This window comes from Manacus vitellinus, unplaced genomic scaffold (assembly GCF_001715985.3).
Source record: "Manacus vitellinus isolate BGI_N305 unplaced genomic scaffold, ASM171598v3 scaffold_12_pilon, whole genome shotgun sequence".
NCBI classification, from domain to species: domain Eukaryota; kingdom Metazoa; phylum Chordata; class Aves; order Passeriformes; family Pipridae; genus Manacus; species Manacus vitellinus.
Genome location: NW_021938949.1, coordinates 10,731,541 through 10,756,729, shown reverse-complemented (window position 1 = coordinate 10,756,729; position 25,189 = coordinate 10,731,541). Strand labels below are relative to the sequence as shown.

The following is a 25,189-nucleotide window of genomic DNA, read 5'->3' as shown; positions in this document are numbered from 1 at the left end:
CCAGAGGACTTGGTTCAATTCCTGCTTAGATCATTCAGCTTGTTCATGACACTGAAATGTAAAAATTACTTGTGTGAGTGAAATGGCTGCAGCCAACAAGGAGGGTGGCAGGAATGTACTGCCTTCGTGAGCCTCTGGAATTTGGGGCAGTACAGCTAGTCATCTCTATTTCTCTTAATGCTGCATGTTTGCTTTACTGAAGTAACCAAGGCACAAACTAATCCGTGCTGGCTGGTACAAGGATAGGGCAGTGGCTTCTTGCTGGAAAGAGTCATGTAGGAAAGCCACTTCCCTTGCAGACAGAGGAGGATAAAAGGAGCTATGATTTCCTAAACCACAATTCCTCTGGGATTTAATCCTAGAGCATTATAACCAGACCATTTCACTTAATTCTCCCTCTGCCCTTGGAAGACAGCCTGACTCATGCTGTACAACACGCTGTAATGTTCCATTGTACAACATGATGCTCTAGTGTCATGTTGTCTTTCAACACTGAGATTTGATATGGCCCTGACAAATATTTACTGAAGGGATCCAGCACTACTCAGCGCAACACTAAGTCAGCAAAGGTATCACAGCGTTACCATAGATATGACACAAATTTTTCTTCAGTGCTTTCCACAAGCAACAAAGATTCATTGAGCTCAGCTTCTCTAAAGTACAAAAAATTAGTTTGGTATATAAGCATGTTAGCTTGGTATATGAGCATGAGCTTTCATTTTTTCCTTCCAATTGATCATGTTAAAGCAGCTTAAAATCTGAATTCAACAATAACACTTACAAAACATAACAAACACAGTCCTGGTCTTATTGAAGACGATACTGTTGAAATTCTTCCCAACAAGCACTTTGACAGGCATCTTGTCCCAGTCTTCTGGAATTTCTTCACTAGAGAGATGTACCTAAGCAGAAACAGAAACATTGCTGTGAAAATGCAGGGACCATTGAGAAACTGTACTCCAGCTCAAGTTAATGTGAGAATGGTGGAACATTACCTAATGTGCACTGTTACTACGTGATAATTATTTTATATCTTTATATTCCAGCCAGCCTCCACGTGGTACTACCTCCTCTCCCTTCAGCGGGAGCTGGGGTCTCACGTATTTATTAGTCAGAATTAATCATCCCTCTCTTGAATTCAGACTCTACTATAGTAGAGTCCCTGGTGGGACTGTGCCACTCAAGAGGATCTTGATGAGCATAAGGTGACATTCTGTCTCTTCTGTCTTTCTGCCCCCCTCCAACACTGAAATCAGGATCTTAAATTCTGCCTGCTGTCAGACTGACCATCTTTTCTCCCTGTAAATGAACCTGAAGAGCACTGAATAAGCAAAACATTTTAATGTATTTTTGACACGAGTGTGATGATGCCTCATTATGACAACAAATGCTGTATTTACCATTGGGAATGATCCCCCTGGGAAAGTTCACTCTGCTAAACTAGCTTAAAACAAATACCAAATCCTACTCCACTCTGAAACTGTCAATTCTCTGTTTACTGGACTTTTCTGTAACCTCAGCATTTGTCACAATCATTGTTTGCATCTATCCCAACTAAGGGAGTGAAATATCTCCGTTATAGTATTGGGAAGATTGAGACATCAGAAGTTTTTAAACCACTAAAATGCAGCAGTTGACATCAACTAAATTATTGAGTCAGAAATTATTCCATCCAGTCTTTACATTGAAGGACTGGAAAACTTTGTAATCCACCTCAGTTGTTAAATACAGAGGAATGCTCTGTCAACAACTGTAGATGAATGCATTAGGGTGACAGGAGATTAACAGGCTGATGATCAGAACAGGACACTGTTCTAACTTAAAAAGGGGTGCCTTGCAAATTTGTTAGTGTTTTAGCTGGTGTAGTAGAGAGGTGTCTTATTAGCAATGGACATACCTTTGCTTTTCCACTGAGGTAGCTCTGGCAAAATTCTCTAAGGTTCTCCACAGTCACCTCATCTGCAGGCATTTTGTACTTTGCATCACTTGTCAGATTCAGGATTCTCACGGCAGGAACATCAATGTCCCTGATGCGAAAATACTCAAAAATTCGTCCATTCCTTCCTTCATTAGTATCCACCAAAACAAACAGTATCTGATAGTAAAGAGAGAGTCATGCATCTGGTTGATTCTTCCAGGTTTGGATTAGCTATTTTAGAGCTTGGCAATGCAGGAGAATCTAACCTTAAATGCAAGGAATTGTGTAGAACAATTTTTGGTCTCAGACCAGAAACCAGCAGCTCTATGGACTTTATCATACCTTCATCCTTACTTAATAACAACTGCTAAAGCAGCCAAAAGTAATGGAGTTTTTCCCTCTGTCCTTTCACAGTGGTTTGCTATCACGTCTTTTAGCAACACTTCTAAATTACTCCTCAGAGTGCTTATTGCTCTTCCTCATAAATCTTAACAGGACAGAAGAGCTGAAACACCTGTAACCATATGTCTTTACCAAATGTGTGATATTTTAGTACAAGATGACTTTAGTACAATTCTTCAGTGTGTCATGTACTTGGAGCAGGAAAAGCACCAGAGTGATTAACAATGGAAAACTGAAATTCTTGTGAGTATGACTGCCTATAACTGTCCATACACATGCAAACACATGCTGCAAGCAAGGCTATGCACATACCTTACAATATTCCTCAGATTTTGTAGCTGGTTCCAGCCCTTGGTTCAGGCAATACTCTGAGATCCTCATGGCATTTCCTGGTAGTGCCAGAAATTGCCAGAACCTTGCTAAAACTATCTTTGGTGGGAAGCTGCTCCTGCAAAGTCATATTTGTAAAATCAGAAACAGGTTAATTGGGAGCAGCTGGAATTAGTCTTCCTTTGTGTGAACTTTATATTTTAAAAAATCATGTCCTAGTAAAGTTTATTTTTCAGCTTGTCCTTAACAAATTCAAATAGTTACTGAAACTGTTTTTAAGTGGTTTGGTAGACTTAGAAGATGAGCTGATAGCAGTACTTTTACCAGTAATAATGTTGGTGAGTGTTTTTCCATGATCTTTTGGCACTCATATTTGCAGAGCTGGATTCAGCATTACAAACCTGTCCTCTGAATTCCGCAGCAGCAGACTTGTAGTTTTCATAAATCGCACTGAACGTCTCCGAGTTCGTTGGGGTGAACAGCAGGATGTGATTTTCAACAGGGACATCAAAAATCTTCACAGATGTCTGGGAAACAAAAGGCTCAACATCTGTTCCACTCTTTGTAAGCAGAACAGTGAATCAGAGGCTCAGTGTATCACTCAGTTCTGTTATTGCAAATTTTACTTTTTAAGACTCAATTCCCAATCATTTCCACAACCGTTGGGTTTTTTTCATTGTTTTAAAGAAGATAAAGTGAGAAGAATCAGCAGCTGCTGATTGGTGTTTTTCTGTTCCAGGGAAAACCTCATAATTATTCATAGATTTTTACAGTCAGAAGGGACTGTGATCTTCCAGTCTGCCCTCCTGTATAACACACGCTGAAGAATGAATGCTGAAAGTAAAAGGCAGTGTTACCGTGGGAGGCCCAGCTGCAGGAGCTAGACCTGGCTGGGCACATCCTTCACTTCTAGGTGGCATCAGCAGCCTGTGTCTCCTTCCCTGCACAGAGCTGCCCTTTTTCTCATGCCACCCCATGATCAGAGGAAACGGGGTGTCCCCCAGGAAAGCAGGTATTTCCATGTCTTTCCCTCCCTACCTGCACTAGCAACAATTATTGCTGATTTCTTTTGTCCTTGTCTTGGCCAGAGCACCTGGTTGCTGCATTGGAGTGGAATGATTGGAGCCAGGACCTTCCAACTTCCCACCCCACTTAGCTGCTGCAGAGGCAGCCCAGGCCTTTGTGTTGGCTCCACAGGAGGAAGGTGTTTGCATGCTCAGAGTTCATTGTTCAACCAGCCACTCCTCCTCCCCTCTAGGAAACCATGTCTTGCCAGAGGAGAGCATCATTTTGCCTGGGTTGGACCAAAAGCTGTCTGTTGGGTTCTGCTGGTGTTTCTGGATGTGTTTAGGGCTGACCTTTTCAAACAAACAAACAAAATTCTCAGTCACTAAGGAGCAGAAGAGCTCCCTAGGTCTCTTTCTGCATGGGTTCCTGTCTTTCTCCTGTGGCTTTTGCTAATGCAGAGAAATACATACCTCAATATTATATTCAGTGACCAAATCCAAAGTGAAGGTTTTGATTAGCCTTGTTAGACCCAGTTTGTTCTGTCTGCCATCTTCAAGCACTTCATTATACACAGGTTTTCCCTGGACAAATAGTGAAGTTTGTGAGGTTGTTGGCCTTATCAACTAAAGCAGCAAAATAACAGTCTTTAAGAGTTTTATGATCCTTAACAACTGAAATTCCATAACTTGTGAAGTAAATGTCACAGCTAGATTACAGAATGAGATCATAGCTAAAATTCAAGGTACAGCTGACAGTTTTAATTTGTTCAGTAATCTTAACATACTGAAAAATCTTTTCTACATCTATACACACTATCTGTGACATACACTCTCTCAGGAAATTCTAGGTCTGACTACTTCCTAGCCTAAATAGTGGTGTTACTCTGTGTGGTTTTGTTTTTACTGTTGACCACTTCTTATATTGTGGACTGAAAGAAAAGAAGATTCTTGGTTAAAAACAACAGATAGGAAAAGAGGTGAATGTCTGCAAATCTCACTGAACCTGGCAGCACATGTTGATTAAAATGCAGGTTGGCAAGTAAAGCTGTTACATCCAGATCCTTAAGCATAAATTAGAAGCCTGAATATAGGCAACCAGATTGAAAATATCAGTTGTCCAAAGGTTGCTCATTTTGCCACCCACTTGTCTCTCCTGTCTGTAAATGCATTATTTTTTGTGTTAAGCTGTTTGAATTTCAACTAGGAAATTATTTAACTTGAAAAACTCCCAAACTGCCTTTCCATAACCCAAAACTGCCACAGCACAGCTAGGCTTTTGTACTCCTACCTTCTTAAACACAACAAGAGTGTTCTTCTGGATGCTGTAGTCAGCACAGACGTCCTCACTGGCTGTCATCCCAAAAGGCATCTCTGGCACATCTCTTGCCATCTCACAGAAAACTTCCACACTGTCATTGTGAAGTTCCTAGTCCAAGAAAGAGTATTTATTAAGACTGTGTCCTGCATCCTGCCAAGACGCATGGGAGTGAGAGCTACAGGAGAGACAGGCCCCTAAAGGCTTGTGATGTAGAGAGGAGAGTATAATTGTGAAGTGGGTATAGCTTGCCATGATTAGCTCCAAGGGGAGTTCTTCACCACAGGGGAGATCATAGAAATGCTGTGACATGGCCAGTGTGTTCACCTTTCCAGCTAGTGTTGGCTGACATGGGTGAGTAGGGATGATGTGTGGTCCCCTATGTCCTTCCTGCCCTAATCTCACCTGCCCTGCACTCCCCTTCTGCCAGTGGGGAGGGATGGAACCACCAGCTGCTCCCCTTCCACAGTGCCTGCACAGCCAGCAGGATGTGATAGATTAGAGAGGAGGGCTCTCTGCTTGCAAGAGAACCTGACTGATGTGTTTGGGGCTTTGACTGAGTGCTCTTCAAGGCAAGGACCTTGACTTCTACATCTGTCAAATAGTCACTGTGCTGTCCACCCTCAAACTAATAGTAAATAAGCATGATGAAAGGTGGCAGCACTTCCAGATTTGATTTAATCAGACAATTATTTCATGCTAGATGAATAGTAATTTATATGCTGAGACCTTCCAACACATCCTGGCACTCACAATTGTGAGCAATCTGTGACTAATAGAAGGCCAAATACAACTCTTTATTTGCTTGAACACTATTTTGTTGGCTTCCACCCACTAGAATTCTGACATGCCCTAGCTCATGCTCATCGATTGTCATTTCAGCCCCCGAGTGAAATCAGTGTCCTGTCAAACACATCTGCAGGCAATATCTGCCATCAGTGTGGTTCAGGGAACTCTGGCATCACTGTGATAGCAAGGGCTTCTCAATCTGGCCCAGTACAGAAAAGCTGCCTTCCTTCCTAAATGCCCGTGAGCAGATTGCTGCAAAGAAAAATTCTGGGCACTCCGAGCGCTTTCATAGTTTGTCCTATTATGCTGGGTGTGTTCACCAGCTTTTTTACTATGGGGTATTTTGCTAATGAGTCCTGTTTCCCATATCCATTAAACTTGGACTATCTACTCTAGCCAGCACACTTGGGACATTATCAGTTCAGGTATGAGTCCAGACACTGTGCTTTCAACTGGGCAGAGAGATACCAGAATAAAAGTCTCTTTAGATAGAGAAAATCCTTGACTGAATGTTTCAGATATTAAAAATTGAAAAAACAGGAAAAAACTATTCCTGTTTTACTGACTTCTGACAGCATGCCTATTGACTATTGTTCACAAGCATTCAGCTCCAAACTCTAGCAATCTTATTCTGCTCTGGGAACTGGCAGAATTTGCTTGAGAAAGGACTACATGTGTTGGATTATGTACAGTGGTAGTATTTTATGACTTCCTATCCATGAAGATTTGGCAGCTGACAGGAGCTGAAAACCACAGTTAGCATGATATTCATAGAACTGTGCTCTGACCCCTGATTTTCACTGAAGTTGTTTAAATCATCAGCTGGAAAGATGAAAAAAAAGCATTTCAGTATATTAGATAATATCTACTGCCTTTTTTTTTTTTTAATGGACTTTAGCAGTAAGGGAACATTCCTTCACCAGAACAGCCTCCAACTAATCATGTCTCTGATTTTACACCGTGTTTGAACAGAAATGCAGTGATAGGTAGCAACTCTGGGCAGCAATTACAACTTTTTGCATTTGCAGACTCCAGTAGCAGTGTAACTCACACCAGCAATGGGTTAAGTCTCTGTGAACCAAAGAATGAAGTTCAATAGTTCTGCCCTCTTCCCACCACTCACCAAATATGGGATGGTTTGGCAGAAGCCCTTTCTCTGAGGATACAGGAAAGACTGCTGTGACCAGCCAGGGCTGTGCAAACACTGCTATAGCGTTATGCTCTCAGAATCTGTTCTCAGGGTCTCTGTGCCTGGGTACTGATTAAGGAAATGTGTTGTGGTGTGAGGTTTTCTTATCTCTGCTTGGGATGCTTGTCTAGAAGTGTGAAAGAGTAGATAGAAACAATTAATTTTTTTTTTAAATGTCTAGAAAACTGAGGGCCTGAGTTTTTCAGGTGAATTCTCGGTCTTTTGGGTGTGTGGGATTTGGTGGTGAGAGCGAGCAGTATATCCCAAAGTTGGAACAGAAACCAGCCTTTTAAGCTTTCCAGTGAATTACCCTAAAGAAGCCGATCACTGCCAAATCATCAGCTTTTATGAGGGCTTCAGCCTGAGCAGTAGAGTTGATTAAAACAGTGCTGGGTCCTGTTCTTCTTTTCACCCATGTAATAAAGGCTGAGGCTTGTCTGACTCCTGTGGAAGGAAAAGAAAGTTAAAATGACCACCAAAACGAACAACAGAAATTTCTGTGCAATCAGGATAGAGGCAGTGTAGGTACAGGGGGTTGCTGAATACAAATGGACTTGGACACCTTAAGACTGAGGTCAAAGCTGATTCAGATTGGGTTGGGACATCTAAATTCAACCCCAGGGTCTAGTCATCATTTAAACTATTGCTGACTCTGGAAGATCAATGGTGGATCAGTACTGTGTTTTCTGGGACCCCTGCAAATAGTTGCAAATCCAGTTAAATTCTTAATCACATAGGGAGAATAGAGATGAGGAAATTCAGACAAGTAGAAAACCTGTCCTGCAAGATTTCATATGTCCCAAAATCACAGTAAGCTACAAAGCACTATCGACCTGAGGCTTAATCCAAAATTACTTCAAACCAATTGCAGATTTTATTGAACTGTTTGTTCAATTAAATTAGGTGTCAAAACTGTTCCTCTGGTGCTGCAGGAGGGATCTGATAGGCACAGAGACATGTTAAAATTCCTCTGTGGAGCTGTAGCATCACTTCAGTTTAGACACAAGAAAAAAAGCAAGTGTTGAAGTTGTTCTTTAATTCTGGATTGTTCCATCTCGTCTGTTTCTTTGGTAAATTCTCTTCAAGATTTCAGGAGTTTTAGAATCTCGTGTATCTTTAAAAAATATGTTTTCAAGCTATCATCTTTACAGAGGAATTGAAGCAACAGATTGAGGCTCAGGTGATTAAAATCTCAGCTGTAAAGTAGCCCTTTTATCTCTGTCTGTTGTGAGAGACAGCCTTGTTGGACCAGAGCAAGAGTCCATGAAAGGGCTAATGAAAATCATACATGAGAAAGAAAAAGCCTGTATGCTGTGAAGTGCTAGAGTCAAGATGTACAGAACAAGTGGATTATCAAAGATGGAAGTCCTGGTACTGGACTTAGCAGCATGACAAGATCAAAATAGAGTCTGACCATTTTACTGTCCTCAATTTTACAGCACGCAATACTGCAACTTGTTTAAAATACAGGGTTTTTTTAAGGTTAAGCAGGCAGACATCTGCTCTGGAGTGTACAGGCTGCAGAGCAAAGCACAGAGCAATATCTAGTGGTCATATAGTGCTTGACTTCTGCTGTCTAAATCCAGCATTGAGATTTTGAGGCTTATATCAGTGCTTCAGTCCCTTAGCATATTTTCCATGTGGTTAATTTTTCTATTGGGTTGCTTTAAACAGCCTATGTAACTTGTTTCCACCGGCCAAATTCTGGCCTGGCAGTTGTAAGTGACGATTTTACAAAGCCTAGAATTTGGCTTTCATGTTCTGTCCATTGCCAGGGCAGCAATTCAAAAATTCCATCTTCCATAAAATGTTTGAATTAATTTATTGATTTAAGCAAACTCTGCAGGGTTTTTTGTGGTATGAAGCATGCACAGAGTTCTACATGAGGAGTCACTGGGTGGTCACTGCACATTTCCAGTTGTCAATGCTCGGTGGTTTAAGAGTCATACATGGTAGGTGAGGTTTTACTCGTTGCACATAAGCATTCACCAGTTAACAAAATGTAATTTAAGTCATTATTTGGTGGCACGTGTGCTCTGAACAGTTGGTGTACAAAACACAGAGCAGAAGACAATTTCCTAATTCTTGCATCTTGCTGGGAAGTGTGTCTGAAAGAGCAGCTCTACTGAACGGTGGCTCTGTGTGCATTGTTAAGATACTCTGTACTCACTGGTTCACATGAGAAAATGTGTCAGGTTTACCAGCTTAAAAGAGGTTTTCTTCTCAATGCTATAGATTTAATCGGAGACTGAAGGCAGGGGCTTTTGCTTTCAGATATCAGCACCTCTAATAAAAGTTCAGTATGGCACATCACGCTTTCAGTGGCATTTGTGCAGAAGCTGCTGTTTGCACAAGTCTAGGTGGTGGGAACTTGGTAAGAAATTCAATAGCAAGGAGGAGCAAGTTACTAAAAATACTGAAGATCAGCTTTCAGCAGCAGCCACAGGGGGCTCAGCAGTTAAAGATATCTTAGCACTTGGTTGTGTACAGACTCAGGAGGCAAACTTTAGGTTCCTTTCTTTTGTTAGTTGTATTAAACTTGTGATTCACCTGTATGTGCTCAGAGTGCACTAAGAAATTCTTGCCCAAGTCATGCAATTTTTATCATCTCTGTAAAAGTTCATCATTTTAGGAAAAAGCCCAAACTTTCTTGTACATACCGTAAGTGAACAAAAATCTCTAATAAGGCCTGGATTGCTGGGATTGCTCAAGTCTGTCCTTGTCTTTGCTTAACAACTTTCTCCAAAAGACTTCAAGTTATTCCACGTTTTTTCTGAGCCACGTATGAGCTCCCTCTGATGGCTAAATTGCAAAATTATTTTCCTTAGCTTAGGAAGCATACCTGTATATCAGGGAACCTAGTGAATTCACAGTTCATTGATAGATGCACAGTGTTGCTCCAGCCTGCTCCTGTAGGCACACTATCCATGGGAATTGTAGTGGACCAGAGGGGTAAATGGAGCAGTTTGGGACCAAATTCTTGTTTGGCATAGCTCATTAATGTTCATTGTAGTATATGGGAGTAAGTTGTCTTGTTGAGGTGATTCTCTGTTCAGTGTAATAACACCAGCAATTAATTTGGCTGTGTGAACATAACACAGAGAAGCATATTCACTTATGCACTTGGAAGATGAATTCAGATTCAAGTTCTTGTACTGGTACAAAGGTAATTGTAAAACCCAGTTTGCTACCTTGCGTATTCTTATCTGAACATCTATGTTTTTCTTCTCAACAGCATAATAGAGAGGTACATCCTGTCATTACATATCATTATCTTATCAGTGTATAAGACAGTTTACCTTTGCAGTCTATTGGATCTTCCCTGCTGCCATTCACAAAAAGTTTCACAGTAGGAAATGCTTGAATATTAAATTCTTTTCTCAAATCAGGCTGGTGTGTCACATCAATTTTGCCAAACTGGATTCTTGGAGCTTCTTTTTTAAGTTGTCGTGCAGCCTCAGCAAACTCTTCAGAGAAATTCTGAGATGACTGAGATAAAGAAACATCTGGAAAAGGCCAATCAAAAGCAAGTGGGTTACATAAGCCACAGGGTGAAGCTTTCTAGTGGAGGTTGTTGTGTCAAGTAGTAGCTGGAGGAGTTGAATAATGCAGAAATACGACTCAGAAATAAATGAGATATTATATTTACTTCTTTATATTAATGCTGGTTGTTCACCACTCTGCATGTCCTTTGACCAGCCATGGTGAACAACTACTAACATTTCAGTAGTCTTCTGTTGGGAAGATACGACAAGGAATTAAGAAGTAATTTGACTGACTGTGCTGGGTATGAGTTAAAGGGAGGTCAAAGATAGAGTTAGATATCACTCACATTAACACTCTTTGATAAGATCCTATTTTTGTAAGCACTTCATGAGGCAAACCTTTGTAATGCAGAAATTAGTTTTCCAGATAAGATACGAGGAGAGAAACAGAGGAACAGAGTCTTTTAGGGACTGGCAATGTATTTCTGCCTGCTGTGCTGTGTGCCAGCCCTTCTCTAGCTCACGTGGCAGCTCTGTGTTTGGGGGAAGGAGAAGGGCCATCCTAGTCTGGGATCTGGAGCTGTAAGTTATATAAATATGAAAAAAGGACAAGAGAAGGAAACAAGTCACATATCTGTATTTAAAGTTAAGTAAGAGGTGAAGGCCTGAAGCTTTACAGTTTTGCAACTTCAGTTGAAAAAAATAATCATTTTTATTAAAATTGAGATACCCTGTCTTGTTAAAACTTTTTTCTTTAGATTCTGCACAGCAAATGTTTAGTTTCTTCAATGTGCTTTGCGAATCGATGAAAAACATCCAGTTAATCTTGATTTCCTACATTTGTGTTTACTCTTTTGTGCCTATATGAGTGTGTTTGTGTACACACACGATCAGACACATACTTGCACAATCGCACACACAAATGCACGAAAGCATAAATCTCACAAAGCATCTGTCTTTTATTCTTTCACAAAACTACAGATGCACTTCCCTACAGCCTACCTGTTGAAGACATTGCCCAGTGTAGTTATAACCAAAAAGTAAATGGACTGGAACAGCTGCTCCAGCTGCTCACATGCCAAAGCTTGTTAGTAGGACAAAACTTAGTGCCTGTTCAGGGGACACTCAGATACTGTGGTGATGAAAAGAAGGTGCTTCTCTAAAGTAAATGAGCCTTTAAGACAACAGTCCAAAACAAACTATGTTCTAATTGCCTGTAAAAATATTGTTTCATCAAATAAATTTATGATTTGTCAAAGAAATTTCATCCTAACCTTAACTTCCTTTTTCCAATTTATAAAAATGGTCTTATGAACCTTTTCCCCCATAAGATTGTAATGTACTATGTCCTGGGACATTTTGCTATGGAGTTTAAGTGTGCTGATAAACAGTGACTGCAGGTGGTAGGGCTAGCCCAGAACACTTACTGGGCTTTTCAGGAGGAAGGGTGTCCAAGTCTGGACAGAGTGCAGCTGGAATAAGGATCAGGAAACCACAGAGAAAATCAGGATCCAGCACCTTCTAGCTAATTCTAAGCCAATGTTTTACACCAGAGGCAATTTCAGTATAGCGATTTTTTCCTAATAACCTAATGTTGCACAGCTCCTTTTACCACAGATGGGAACTTGGAAACTAATGTGCTTTTTGCACTGTGAAATGAGAAGGGATAGAAGAAATTGTTGTTGAAGTCCAGACACAGAAGCTGAAGCTTCACAAATATACAGGAAATATTAAGCTTTATGCACATGAGACATTGATGTAGATTGTCAGGGGGGTTTTAAGATCCATTTTTCTCAGAAATATTTCAGTTCCAAACAGATATTTTAAGAATGATCTCCTATCATTGAATGACTTGAGTAGTCAGAGTTGCAGGTAACTAGTAATGCAAGTAGAATGTTTAGATAATGAGAGTTGGTAGAGTTAGCAGCTCTAGGCTGGAGCTGGGAAAAGTGCATGACTCCATCATGTAAAAAGTAATCACTGCAGTCAGAGACCAGGAGAAATTCAAGTACCATTAACCTGAAAACTGCGAGACAGAAGTTCAGTGAGTGAACAGGCTTCTTCATCAGACAGATAAAAACTGTTTCCTTGGCTACCCAGAAACCATGTGGAAACATCCATCGTGCACCTTTCCCCTGCTTTCCTGAGTGATTAAACTCCTCTTCAGCTTTCCATCAATTCCTTTTCATTCCACTCATTCTCTGTTTGCCTCCCAGGTGCTTTATTTTTCAAGTCGCTTGAGTGTTGCAGCAAATCATCACTCCTTTTCTTTGGAGCCTTTTCTTGAGTTTTGTTTCGCTTCCTCTGGTTTAGATTTTTACTGACACCAATCACGTCAGGCATTGGGATGAGGAAGCAGCTGCTGAGGTTAACGTGGCATCACAGGCTGCAAACTTAAGGAGAGCTGAGCATCAGCAGAGTACGAGAACAGACACAGATGAGAGGCAACAGAGTTGGTGACAAGGTCACCAGGGAAGGCATTCGTGGGTGATGGGACACCCGTGTAAACCAGGGTGCTGTGCCACAGCTGCCAGAAGGTAGAGGCCCTTCAAAGGCCATCAGCTCAGGAACAGCATTGTATCACAGTAGGAGAGTGTCTTCATTATCTGTAGTTTTAGCTGTGTTGTAAATAAAAACAAGGATAAATTAAGGGTTGGAAAATTAAAAGTGGTAAGAGAACCAGAAACCTTGTATTTTGAGAAACTCTTCCTCTTGAGTACATCAATAACCTGAGTAAGCTGCTGGTTCTTTTTCATAGTGCAGTTTACTGAGCTAAAATATATTGAACTGTGGATTGAAATTTTTGCTGATACATGGATGTGTTTAATGACCATAATGGAAGCACGATGAGGTCCTTTTCCTTTAGCTAATTGCTGATGGCCTCCAATCTTAATCTGCTGTCTGTTTTCATGGTTTAGGGGTTGCTGCAGTCATTGTGATTGTGCCTGTTGTCATGCTGGATACTGATTTCCTACCTGTTCGTTTCTGACATGGTCACAAAATCATTTTAGCAGTCCCATTTTTCATCTTCCCTGTAGGCTACTTTTTACTGTTGTGTTACAGATATATAATTTTCTCTGTAGAAGACTCTTGAGATGAAGAATAGATTCATGTTTAACAGATCAGAGTGGAAGGGTGTTAATCTTGCTGCAGTTGCAAACTTTCTTGTATGACCTTGAATTCTCCCATTTTGTTCTACAGTGAGATACAGGCATGGTCTGTGCTGACCTCTACTTTTTAACTGATGTTTGCAGTACATTTGAGATCTTTTGCTATGCAAACATCGAGGATTATTTTAAGTTTGGATCCTTACTCAAAGGAGGGCACCTACATGAGGAACCCATGGTAGTCAGTAAGTTTGCAGCAGGCAACTAGAACATCATCTAGTGACTCTTTTACCTGTTCACACATGTGTTTCCACTGTCCTGGGCATTTTTATATGCATAGTTTGCAAACAATTAAAGTGATTCTTTTCAGAAGATTTACTCCTTAAAGACTGTCACAGATTTCTGAGGAAGTCAGAATGAGGGATGAAGTGGAATGAGGCATCCACATTCCACTGTCTTTCACACTGCACTATGTTCCTGTGGGAAGCTTAGTTGTAAGAAATAACTATTCTGTGTGGGTTTGAACTGTTTCCATTCACCTCCTGTGGTGAGAAGACCACACCTGAATGCTGAAATCATTTCATATCACAGGAGTGAGTATGCTTTGGATGTTGGCTTTATAAGCGAGCTGATCATCTGAGCTGTATAATTGACTTAAGATCACTCATGCCCTACCCTGCCTTCTAGAAATCTCCCTTTTTATGAACTAGTATATACATACACAGGCAGCAATTTCTTGGTGTTTTTTTTTAATAACATCACCTTCAACCTTTTTGTCTTTAAAAGGAGATATTTATCTTTAAGAGTAACCCTTTTCTTGCTTATTAAATGTCATTATCTCAGCATAATGGTCAGTCATAGGTTGCAGGAATCCTATGGGTGACCCGGTGCCTCACTGGATGTACAAATGTTCTGCTAGAAAAGGTAAACATCACTTTTCCATAAATGAGAGTGGGCTTAGTACACAAAGCAGCTGGACAAGGTCTGCACCATTTGTGTGCTTGTCCTTAGGTTAACCACATGTTTATCCAGGAACTAACAATTTTTCACTGGAAAGGACAGGAGCAGGCATTCTCAGAGATCTGTGGAATCAAGCATTCAGTGGGAGCTGTGCCTTTTCCTGAATTCTTCTGATAGGTGGGAGGAAGTGGTGTTAGCATGTGCTCTGAAAGCAGTGCTTCTAGTGTTTGTGTTTGTGAGTGTATAAAGTTTATTTTCCCTCTGATAAGCCTATTTGTTACAGTGCTTGGGATCTTTTTTGTGTTTGTTTCTGCAGTAAAAGCCAACACAGGGACTCCTATTCAGCCAATGTATAATGTAAACAGTGAAATTCTCCCATGAAGGCATCACTGATCTACCTTCTGCTGGTGACAAGTGCCCTGTACTCCCTGTGCCAAAAGGCATTTGTATGAAATTTGGGTCAGTTTAACGTGAATTAGGAGATGCCACAGCAGAAGAACCACTTTCAACTGAGCACTGAGATCATGTGCCCCTGGCACAGGCAGGGCACATAACTCAGCTGGGCAGGCAGCAGGGCTTGCACATTCCTGTGTGATGCTTGTATGGTTTTCAGACATGTCTTGTTCCACAGCACAGCTGGGATGAGGGCAGAAGAGTGCTGGGTTTCTGGATCAATACTTTGTGTTCCTGCTGGGTACGTGCCCTGTGCACTTTGCCCAGCTCCAGAGGGTACCCGTACACTGCTTGGCACAAAGTCAGAGTGTATTTATAGTAAATCTTGCCTGAAGGAAGGCAGACCTGGGACGCTGTGAGGGTAGAACTGACGGGCTTTTGGAGGATTTGGGGGTCGCTGGGCAGAAGACATCAAAACAGGCCTCACCTGATAAATATTGTGGGACTGGTAAGTAAATAATCTTATGCCACAGGGAAAGCATTGGGGTTTTCTCATAATCAACATGTCTAAGAGAGAGTGTTGAACCAAAGTTTGGAGCTCAAACTTTTCCCTGTGTTGGAACAGCACTAGAAAAAATCCCACCTTCTGGGAAGCCTGGGATTCCTTCCCATTCTCTGACTGTCTCTGTGATTGAGAGTGAGTCAAGAAAAGAAAGATCTCAAGTCTTGCATTCATTCTGGATTTCTGAACCTAGTTCCTGACAGCCCCACAGATTTCCTGTGTGATCTGGGCAATATTGCCTTTTCTCACATTATCTAAGTTTCCTGAATAGTTCACACAGACTGTTTATTCAGATAACCTGTTTTAGGGAGTAGGACATAAAATATTAGGGCTTTATGGCTTTTCTGTGCAGGTGCACATGCGTGTCTCATCTTTAGTCTCTTTGTGTTGTGGCAATGAAATGATTACAGCAAATGAATCATCTTGTTCAGTGCTGTGGAGTCAGATTTCCAACATCCTGGGGCATTGCCTCACTGCAGGATAGTTTTTCACTCTCCAGAGGCTGTTTACTGGCATGTCTCCAAAGGGAGCCAGAGAGGATGAGGCCAGTGATTTCCAGGTAATGTATCTGGGCTGTGGAGCTCATCACTCTCGTGACTGATTTCATAATTCTTTAGAGGGATTGCAGATGCCTTTATGTTTTGTGGGGGAAAGGCAATTCATGAGTTTTCAATAAGCCCTTCAGATATCTTGACCTTTAGTCCAAACCAGAAAGGCATGAGGATCACTGGAGCAAGGTGTGGTTGTGGAGCAGCGTTTCACCTCTGATGTTTTTTGGAAGATGCAGTGGGGAATGGAATGGGGAATGTGTTTGTCCTTCCCTTCTGAAGAAGCCAGTCGTGAGAGTGATGGGATATTGGAGAGGTCCAAGACCTCTGAAGTAGGGAGAAGAAAACCTGATTTGGATCTCCCCGTCCTTTGAGTGCCCAAGTCCTGGGCTACTGTATTCAGAACAATTCTTTCTTCAACTTCTGTCCCTCTATGAGTCTCTTCACATGTCTGCTTTCCATTCGTATTAGGTTGCAATCCTAAAGTGTGTTGCAATATCTCCTTGTTGATAATGTGTGCCAGTATTAAGAAGGTTTGGCTACAAACTCTTCTCTGACCTGGACATTTAGATTCTGTACATAAAATCAGCTCTTACCAAGCTAAGATTAGAGAATTACTAAGGTTTTTCTGATGCATCATTTTGGTGAAAAAATAATTTATCTTCAGAGAGATAAAACAGTTCACAATTGTAGCGTGAATTTGGCAAATAACTTTAGAACATCCATAATTAGCAAATAAAATCTTCCTAAATTTCAACACTTTCAAGAGTGTTTAAAAGTTTTAAACATTATGTTTTAAGTAATTTTCTAATGTGGTTATTCTGAAAGCTTAAAAATATTTAAAGTTTTATAACACTGTTTTAGGATTAGTGAATGTTTGGTATGATCCAAATATATGTTTAGTTTCAGTGTATTTTAGGTTTTGTTTTTGGAAAAATACAAGTGTTTTCATTTCAGACTGACCTAGACTACATCCAGAATACACATTTTGGCTTTTGCTTTTGTGATGTACCTGATGGCCAGACCCTATAACAAAGTTAGTTACTCAAAAGCCCCCACTACTTTTCTCCCTGTGAGGAATGAACATGAACCTAATAGAAGGATCACAAACCTACATCCACCTAATCAAGTGCTAATTTCAGGGAAATAGGCCATATTACAAACACCAAAATGTTGTAAAATGATGTTCCTTGAAGCCCAAGCACTCCCAGAGGAGTTGCCATCCAAAAAAACCTCATTCAAAGTGCTGATGAAAATGTAAGAGGGAGAAAAGCGTTGCTGATTATTTTTTGTTTAGTTTTATTTTTTTCCTAATGTTTCACCATGTGCTGTGAGACACATACTTGCAAAATTAGGCAGTGGAAGTGAAGAATGCAAACTCAGCACTGTCTTATGTAGCAGACTGGTATTTAACCACCCCAAAAGGAATAAATTACTGCAGTTATGATCAGAAATAGATACATGGAGAAAAACAAAACAAACAAGGACTTCTGGGGGACAAAGCAATGGTAAAACAAGAGTACTTGAGTGCCCCAGCATCAGTCATGCTCTGCAGAGCCACCAGGGTAAGAGACAGTGCAAATTGATACTCACAGAACTTCACCAGGAGGTACTTGGTTTCCTTCAATGCTCTGTCAAAGTTGCTCTTTTTCAGCAAAAGGACATTGTTCTCCTTTTTTATTTTGGGGAGCTTGTCTTTCTTTAGCTTTGCTTCATTTGGGCTTATGGTGTCTGCTGCCAGGAAGCCTGTAAGAAATAGCAATAGAAGAGGCAAAAGCAGATGTGTCTTCATCGTGTCCTGCCTTTATCCAGATACTGAGAAAGAAAGAAACAAAGGAGCACTAAGCAGTAGGTTTTGCTGCTCATGTGGCTGTGGCTGTATCAGCCAAACCAAGAGGTTGATAAGGTTGCTAGAGGAGTCTACCACCAGTGGAGCCAACTGCCCCTTTCCACAACAAGGTTAAGACAGTTACCTGCTTCTTGATCTTGAGCAATGTTTGGGGGGAAAAAGTACCTGTGGGAAAGTTGGGTTTAGTGTTTCTGTAACAGAACCCTGGGTAGAGGGTGAGAGAGAGAGCACAGGAGGAAATGCTTGCAGCCAGTGCACTTCTGTAATTAGACACCCTGCTGTTGTCAGTGTTACCCGGTGCAGGGCTGCAGACAAAACAGCAGGTGAGGTACCTGGGACAGTATTTGAGGGTTGTCTCTTGCACTTATGGAGCTACTTATTGTGGATCTGACTGAGAGTGTGCAGGGAAAAACTCTCATTGTTTTGTATATGTAATTTTAATATCTGCATCTCTTCAGTGTCTTGTCTCTGAGACTCCTTTCTCTACTTAAGTGCCAAGTTGTGGCTCAAGTAAGATAGTACTTTGTGGGTTAAACCATTGGTTTTCAGTGGTGGCACAATTTCATGCAGCTATAATATCTGTACAATAAACTAAAGGGACTAAATGTACTCTTTCATCTTTGGATAGCTATCAACCATGCCTGTGAACTATGAGGCCTTTCTAGCTTGTCTTCTCAGAACATTTTAAAAAATATCTTACAAAAATATTGAGAAGGTACAAGTTACTAAGTTATTATTTCTGTAAATATCTGTAATTGTAGCAGAAACATTTTTGACCCTTAAACTGTGCTGAAATTTGTGAACTGTGCCCCCAGAGCTGCAGCCTCTCTATAGGGGATCAGGCATCCTAGTGGTTGTTTCAGTTGAACAAAGGATGGAGCTGACCTGGGGACAGGTGGGTCTGGATTAGTAGAACCAAACTGAGAGTTAAAGGAATTCCTCCAATAATGACTCTTCCTTCTCAAGGAGCAGTAAGTGCTGCTCTGCTCCTCATGCCCTTAGCAGACTTTTTATCCAGGAGGGTACTACTAAAAGGAAGGAGTGTTCATGGTAGCCTCCATTTTCTGGAGAGTGAAGGATCTTGTGTGACACGTTGCTTTAGTTTAGGTTGTTTTTGCACCTGGTGTGAGTGGGGCTGGGTTTCAAGAGAATTCTTTCCTAAGTCTCGAAGGGTTTGGGTTGTAATGCACCTTAAGATGTGCTCTATTTGTACTTGTACAGGGTGCCTAATGAAATCAGAGGGAGCTGTGTATTCAGGCTGCTTGCAAGATAAGATCACACATAAATACAGATTCAGCAATCAGGTACTAAAGGAGAGAAAAAAAAAAGGCAGAAAGATAAGAGTCTCCCATTTGACTTTGTGGTCTCTTTCTCTTCATAACAGGCTCTTTTCCATAGACATCTTTCAAGTAACATCTTAGTAAGGTTAAAACCCATCTTTTAGAATTACAGGTTAAACTGACAAGGTCTGTTTGATCTGAACAGGCAGTGTTGCAAGCTCAGAACGCAGCCTAAGGCTCCCAGAGCACAGGTAGGATGACAGAACCATTTGAATAGAGAGCTGGTTTTCCCCTATCTGCCACTGAAATAGCAGTCAACTTAAATCCCTCCTGAAAACCTCCTACCAGGAAATAGGCACCATTTTGGAAGGGCTTCTAAGCTTTGTGTCCTGGAAGGAAACGGCAGTGAAAGGAGAGTCATACAACAGTCCATCCTGCCGGGACAGTTTGCAGTGAGGAAAGAAGTGGGATTTTGCAGAGCTGAACAGAAAATTGAAACTGGTGGAGTACAATGTTTTCTTTTAGACATACACCTGTATATTGTACAGGAAACACTAGGAGAAACTGGAAGTGTTGACATTTTCTTTGCGAATTTGTTTTATGACCAGTATCTTTTCCCAAGTTGCACACTTCAACTGAACTGCAGAGCAAATGGAAGTCTTTGGCATTTCACCTGTGCTCACCCACTGTTTATTTTGTGTTTATTCCATGTCCCCAAAGAAAACAGAACTCACAAGGAAATATTTCAGGGATTCATTGGTTTTATTGGTGCATAAATTCAGTATGACTCGCCATCTAGTGCATATTTAAGGCATAGCATAATTACAGAGACCCTTTTAAGTCAAGGTGATGCTGTCCTCAAAGCACTTAATAACTAGTGGCATTTCATTTCTGTAAGCAGGCAGAGTAAAATATAAAATTTACAGGAATTAAGACACATATTTAGAAAAGGACTGGTAAGTGAAATTTAGAGATGAGATATGAGAACCATTTATCAGCTGACAAAGTGGAGAAGAAAGATTCTAATGAAAAAGCAGTGCACAATCTCTTTGACAGATAAGAAGGAGCATAAAATACTAGGGGGAAATGAGGATGTGCACAGACAACCTATATATTCAAACTGCATTAATTTATCCAATGTCAAAACCAACACGGTGTCCTATACCTGGCTAGTTTTAAATGTATTTTCTTTCATTTCAGGGGACTGATTCCTAAGCTGTATTCCTGACTTTTTCCCCCACTGTCTGATAAAACATCATTTATCATGAGAACATTTGTTAAATCATGGATTCCTCGGTGTCTCCAGATTCTCAGGTCGCCTTGCAAATCCTTCCATGGATACCACAGGCTTCTGACGTCTCAGATTATTTCCCATTATGATTCTATAAACCAGTGTAAAAAGGAACTGCCTAAATATTTCAACTTTGCAAGTGACGTCTTAGATGAGTGGTCACAACTGGAAAAGGTAGTATTTTTCTTTTGCTTTATAGACATTGTGTTGTAGTTTGACCCCAGCTAGCAACCAAGTACCACAGAGCTACTGGATCACATGAACACACACAGGCACAGCCCCCAGGGGGATGGGGAGGAGAATCAGGAAAAAAGAGGTAAAACCCGTGGCTTGAGGTAAGAACAGTTTAGTAACTGAAATAAAATAACATATAATAATAATAACCATCATCATCATAGCAGTAGTAGTTGGAGACAATAGAAAGAAAGAGGGAGAAATAAAACCCCTGAAAGGCATGTTATGCACAACACAATTGCTCACCACTCACTGTCCAATGCCCAGACAGTCCCCAAGTAGTGATTGGCACCTCCAGACCAACTTTCCCCCAGGTTATACTGAGCAGGACATTCTATGCTGTGCAATACCCCTCTGGGCAGTCTGGGTCAGCTGCCCTGGCTGTGCTCCCTCCCAGCTCCTTGTGCATCTCCTCGTCAGCAGACTGTGGGAAACTGAAAAGTTCTTGACTTAGTTGTTGCTAAGCAGTGCTTACTCTGTCCCAGCCAAAACCAGAACACATTGGAACAATGTGCAGATGATACAAATCAGTTTTCCTGATGGATACTTGGTAGATCAGCTGCAGAGTGGAATGCACCATTTTGTTTTGCTTATCAGAAATATAGGTATCACTCTGAGACTAGTCACCAGGGAGGATGTGCCTAGTCTGGAGTTATTTTGTTTTGAAATGAAACCTTTCAAGGCCTTTCTTCTTACTTGAATATCTTCTGTTGTGTTCTAGGATGGAAGAAAACCAGCAAATCCAGCTTTTTGGTGGGTAAATGAGGAGGGAGAGGAGGTGAAGTGGAGCTTTGAAGAGCTGGGATTTCTCTCTAGGAAGGCAGCCAATGTACTTTCTGAGGCATGTGGTTTGCAGAGAGGAGACAGAGTTATAGCAGTTCTGCCTCGTGTCCCGGAGTGGTGGCTCCTCAATGTAGCCTGTATGAGAACAGGTGAGTGACCTCTTGGATGCAGAAAGGACATAAATAGAAGATACAGTCAATATGCAAAATTAATGTGGAGAAAACATAAGCAGGAATATTCTGCTGTGACCTGAACAACTCAGCTTTTGCATGGAAGGAGAATTAGCAGCACCCACACAGGAACCAAAGGGACAGATATGGTCCAGTTAAACTGCAGCTGCAGTGGAAGTCAGTGAAGGTTGAATGGTTACAATCTAAGGCCAGACTTGACCATATACATTATCCAGGTGGACAGTGTTAATGCATTAATTTATATGATTAGAGAGATTAATAAATCAGTGTAATCTTTTTTTTCTCTGCTGTTGCAGTTTTGCAAATGCTTAGGAAGGATTTGACCCATTGCATTTTGAAACTGCTAATCATCCATGATGGAACAATTCAGCATCAACAGGGACAAGATCAAGTGTTTTGGAGAAATGCTGAGTTTTCTCAACTGCTCATTGCTTTTTTCCAGGAGTTGTCCTTATTCCAGGAACATCCCAACTGACAGCCAAAGACATCTCATACCGACTCCAGGCTTCAAAGGCCAAGTGCATCATTACCAGTGACACACTGGCTCCTGCAGTGGAATCTGTTGTGTCTGACAGCCAGTTTCTGAAAAGTAAACTAATTGTAGGCAAAGGGAGCAGGGATGGGTGGCTGAACCTCAAAGAACTCCTTGCGTGAGTATGCAGTTGTTTGACCTTCATGCCTGAGAGGGGAAGGAGGCTGTACCAGTCAGGTGGCATTGCTGAGTTTTGGGGTTCATTTCCATAACTCAAATAAGTTACATTTTTGCCTCCTTCTGTCAGCTCACTTCAGTGTGATTACGCTGCATTAGGTACAGATTCATCTAGCAGTTTTTGCGGCCTAAATTCAGGTCTTTCAGCGTCCCCTCACTCAGCACCCTGCCAGCTTTTAGAAGCTCTCTGCTTCTGCTGTGATCACAAGACAAGCATACACTGTCCTAATCAGTTGTTTTGTGCTTGCCTTCCTAGAACCTGTTCTAATGCCTCTTGATTCAATTCTAAAATACCCACTGCCAGCTCTTGGTGCTCAATTATTTCTTCCCTATACTGTCTTGGTAGTCCAGAGAATCTGACTTGTTCATCAATCTCTTGAACATAAATGGCATACTGTTAGTAATAAGACCACCTTACTTGGCATGACAACCTCCATATGGCTGCTGTTGATTTCAGGCTGGGAGTCAGTATGTCTTGAGGCAGAAGCTGATTTTGTATCTGCCTGGTGTTCCATAGCAAGTACCTTGTATGCCCTTGCAAAACAGCTGCAGATAAAGTCACCAGAATACACTGCAGGTGCTCACGTCTTAAATGTTATGGCATATAGAGGATACTTGTTACGAGCAAAATGTGTTCTCTGATTCCTACCTGTGGTATCTATTGCAACTATTTATTTAGTGAGATCATACAGTTTGGGGCTATTTTCCTGTTTAACTCCTAATACAGATTCCTTGGTGGAAAAATGCATATAGTGACTGTAATATACTTTTTCTTCTGAAGGATGGCATCTGCTGACCATAAATGTGTCAAGACAAGAAGTCAAGACCCAATGCTGATCTATTTTACAAGTGGAACTACAGGCTTTCCAAAAATGGTGGTGCAGTCCCACAGCAGTTATGGCATCGGATTTGCAACCAGTGGCAGGTATTACCTTGGAGTTGCTCCCAGTGTCCTCATTAAGTGACATGATCCCCATTACATTGAAAATGTGACTGTAAAACTCCAGTAAATGTAGGCATTCAGTGATTCTAGGATCTTGCCTCTTCCTCATCTTTTCCCCTCTCATGGTAAAACCCTCATTAATAAAAGCTTCTGGAAGACTCAACTGAGGTCACTGTGTGCAGTGTTCTGTCTCTCAGACTGCAGAGGAGCAATAAGGAGTGTCCCTGTGGCAAAACCAGAGAAAGTCAAGTGCTCTAGTACTGGGTCAACCTTCCTTGAGAAACCAAAGCAATCTTGGCTATAGCATTATACCTTAAAAGTTACAGTTCAGGTTGAATCTGTGGCTTGGTGCTGTTTTGCTTTCACTGAATGTCTTTTAATTACGCTTCTTAAAGAGTGAGAATTTTCATGAAAATCAAAGGATGCCTTTCCCAAGGCATTCTGAGGTGGAAGTTGGTGATAGAGAGTCCATAGAAATAATTCATATTTTGATCTAGATCCAGATTCTGCAACTCAAACCAAGGGTGTTTTGCACTGCTCAGGAGAAAAGCAAATGCTGGAAATGTTAAACAAAAGGGAATGAAGGGAAAAAAGAAAATGTTTGAGACCTTTCTACTCTTACAAACTTTTTACAGAGCCCTGCTTGCTGACACCACGTCTTCTAGTGGAAGCCTCCTGCCTTTTTCTTGAATGCAGTGTCCTGTGCCTGAGTTTCTCACACTCTATGTAGCAATTTTTTCATCTCCGCTTTATCACCAGGCATTGGATGAACTTGACTCCTTCAGATGTAATGTGGAATACCTCTGATACTGGATGGGTAAAAGCAGCTTGGGGTAGTGTTTTTGCACCATGGATCTGTGGATCTTGTGTCTTTGTACACCACATGTCACAGTTTAAACCAGCAGTTATTGCAGAGGTAAGCATAATGTTTTATACTGGGAGGTTTATTTCCCTTTCACAAACCTGAAGCAAACAAGCTGGGCTCCAGTGCATGGGTACCATTGCTCTGTAGCAGCAGGGATAGTACTCCCCACATTCCAAGCAATCTTCCCTGCCTCTGGTGCCCAATAAGCTAGAGGAACAAGTATTTTCACTCCTGGTTAAGCCATGTGACATCGCTTCAGTGTAGAGAAGAACTGGTGAAAGACGCAGGATATAAAAATCATGGGATCACTGCTACCTTGTCCCATATTGAGCCTAAAGCTCACTTCAGGTATGGCCTTCCAGCTGCTTTGGGCCCAATGTGAGGGCCAGTTATCAGAATATGGCATAGACCAAAATTAGGGCACTGTTATCCTGAATTTTCAATTACTTCCCAGAGTGCCTATTCCTCCCCTCAGGCACTTTGCAAAACCAGTCAGCTGGCCAGTTCTCCTCAACATTGGCCTCTTGGGTTGTTCACCTGCACCTTTACAAGGTCTGACCCACCATTACCTTTTCTTTCTACAAAATAACTTTCTCTTTTTCTAGACTCTCTCAAGATACCCCATCACTACCTTCTGCACTGCTCCCACTGCCTTCCGCATGCTGGTCCAACATGATCTGAGCAGGTACTGCAGGGGTAGGAGGGAGGCTGGGATATAATGCTGTGACAGCTCTGGCTGCTTAGTTCCTCCAGCTCCTTATTTCTAATCTATTTTTTTTCCAGTTAAAGGAAATCTAATTAGGAAGAGTGCTCTCAGGAAAGAGAGTTGTGTTCTGAAATATGAGAATAACCAGTCACACCATAGGTCACTCAGGCTTTGAAAAGACAGCACAGAGAAAATAAGTGAGATTATTTTAAGTTGTCCCTTCCTCTGAACTTATTGTTCATAATTTAAGTTTATGTCAAGTTTCAGGCAGCATTGGATCAGGGAATTACTGAAGTACAGTGAAATTGTTCTCGTATGCTTGAGAATGAAATG

At 41.3% G+C, this 25,189-nt stretch overlaps 3 protein-coding genes across 4 annotated transcripts in view; 2 read left to right on the top strand and 1 right to left on the bottom strand.

Annotated features, from left to right (window-relative positions):
- PDILT (protein disulfide isomerase like, testis expressed) overlaps window positions 1–17,881 on the bottom strand; it is a 23,730-nt gene extending 5,849 nt beyond the window's left edge. Inside the window, exons 1-8 of one of the 2 annotated variants that reach the window (XM_018067382.1) lie at window positions 17,599–17,881; window positions 10,250–10,456; window positions 7,261–7,394; window positions 4,946–5,083; window positions 4,129–4,239; window positions 3,052–3,210; window positions 1,898–2,095; window positions 782–902 (exon numbers count right to left, since the gene is read on the bottom strand). In XM_018067382.1, coding sequence (XP_017922871.1) covers window positions 782–902; window positions 1,898–2,095; window positions 3,052–3,210; window positions 4,129–4,239; window positions 4,946–5,083; window positions 7,261–7,394; window positions 10,250–10,456; window positions 17,599–17,797 — 1,267 coding nt within the window. In that variant the 5' untranslated portion in view covers window positions 17,798–17,881. The remainder of the gene's footprint in view (window positions 1–781; window positions 903–1,897; window positions 2,096–3,051; window positions 3,211–4,128; window positions 4,240–4,945; window positions 5,084–7,260; window positions 7,395–10,249; window positions 10,457–17,598) is intronic. The other variant, XM_018067381.1, reaches the window with a different exon arrangement.
- LOC103761401 (acyl-coenzyme A synthetase ACSM4, mitochondrial) overlaps window positions 15,277–25,189 on the top strand; it is a 13,823-nt gene continuing 3,910 nt past the window's right edge. The window contains exons 1-7 of the mRNA XM_018067374.2: window positions 15,277–15,403; window positions 20,335–20,599; window positions 21,381–21,591; window positions 22,076–22,283; window positions 23,124–23,267; window positions 24,045–24,201; window positions 24,756–24,835. Of these exons, the coding sequence (XP_017922863.1) occupies window positions 20,399–20,599; window positions 21,381–21,591; window positions 22,076–22,283; window positions 23,124–23,267; window positions 24,045–24,201; window positions 24,756–24,835 (1,001 nt within the window). The 5' untranslated portion in view covers window positions 15,277–15,403; window positions 20,335–20,398. The remainder of the gene's footprint in view (window positions 15,404–20,334; window positions 20,600–21,380; window positions 21,592–22,075; window positions 22,284–23,123; window positions 23,268–24,044; window positions 24,202–24,755; window positions 24,836–25,189) is intronic.
- The window catches only part of LOC103761402 (acyl-coenzyme A synthetase ACSM3, mitochondrial), a 24,723-nt gene continuing 14,859 nt past the window's right edge, over window positions 15,326–25,189 (top strand). The window contains exon 1 of the mRNA XM_018067376.2: window positions 15,326–15,403. The gene's annotated coding sequence lies outside the window, so the exon portion shown is untranslated. The remainder of the gene's footprint in view (window positions 15,404–25,189) is intronic.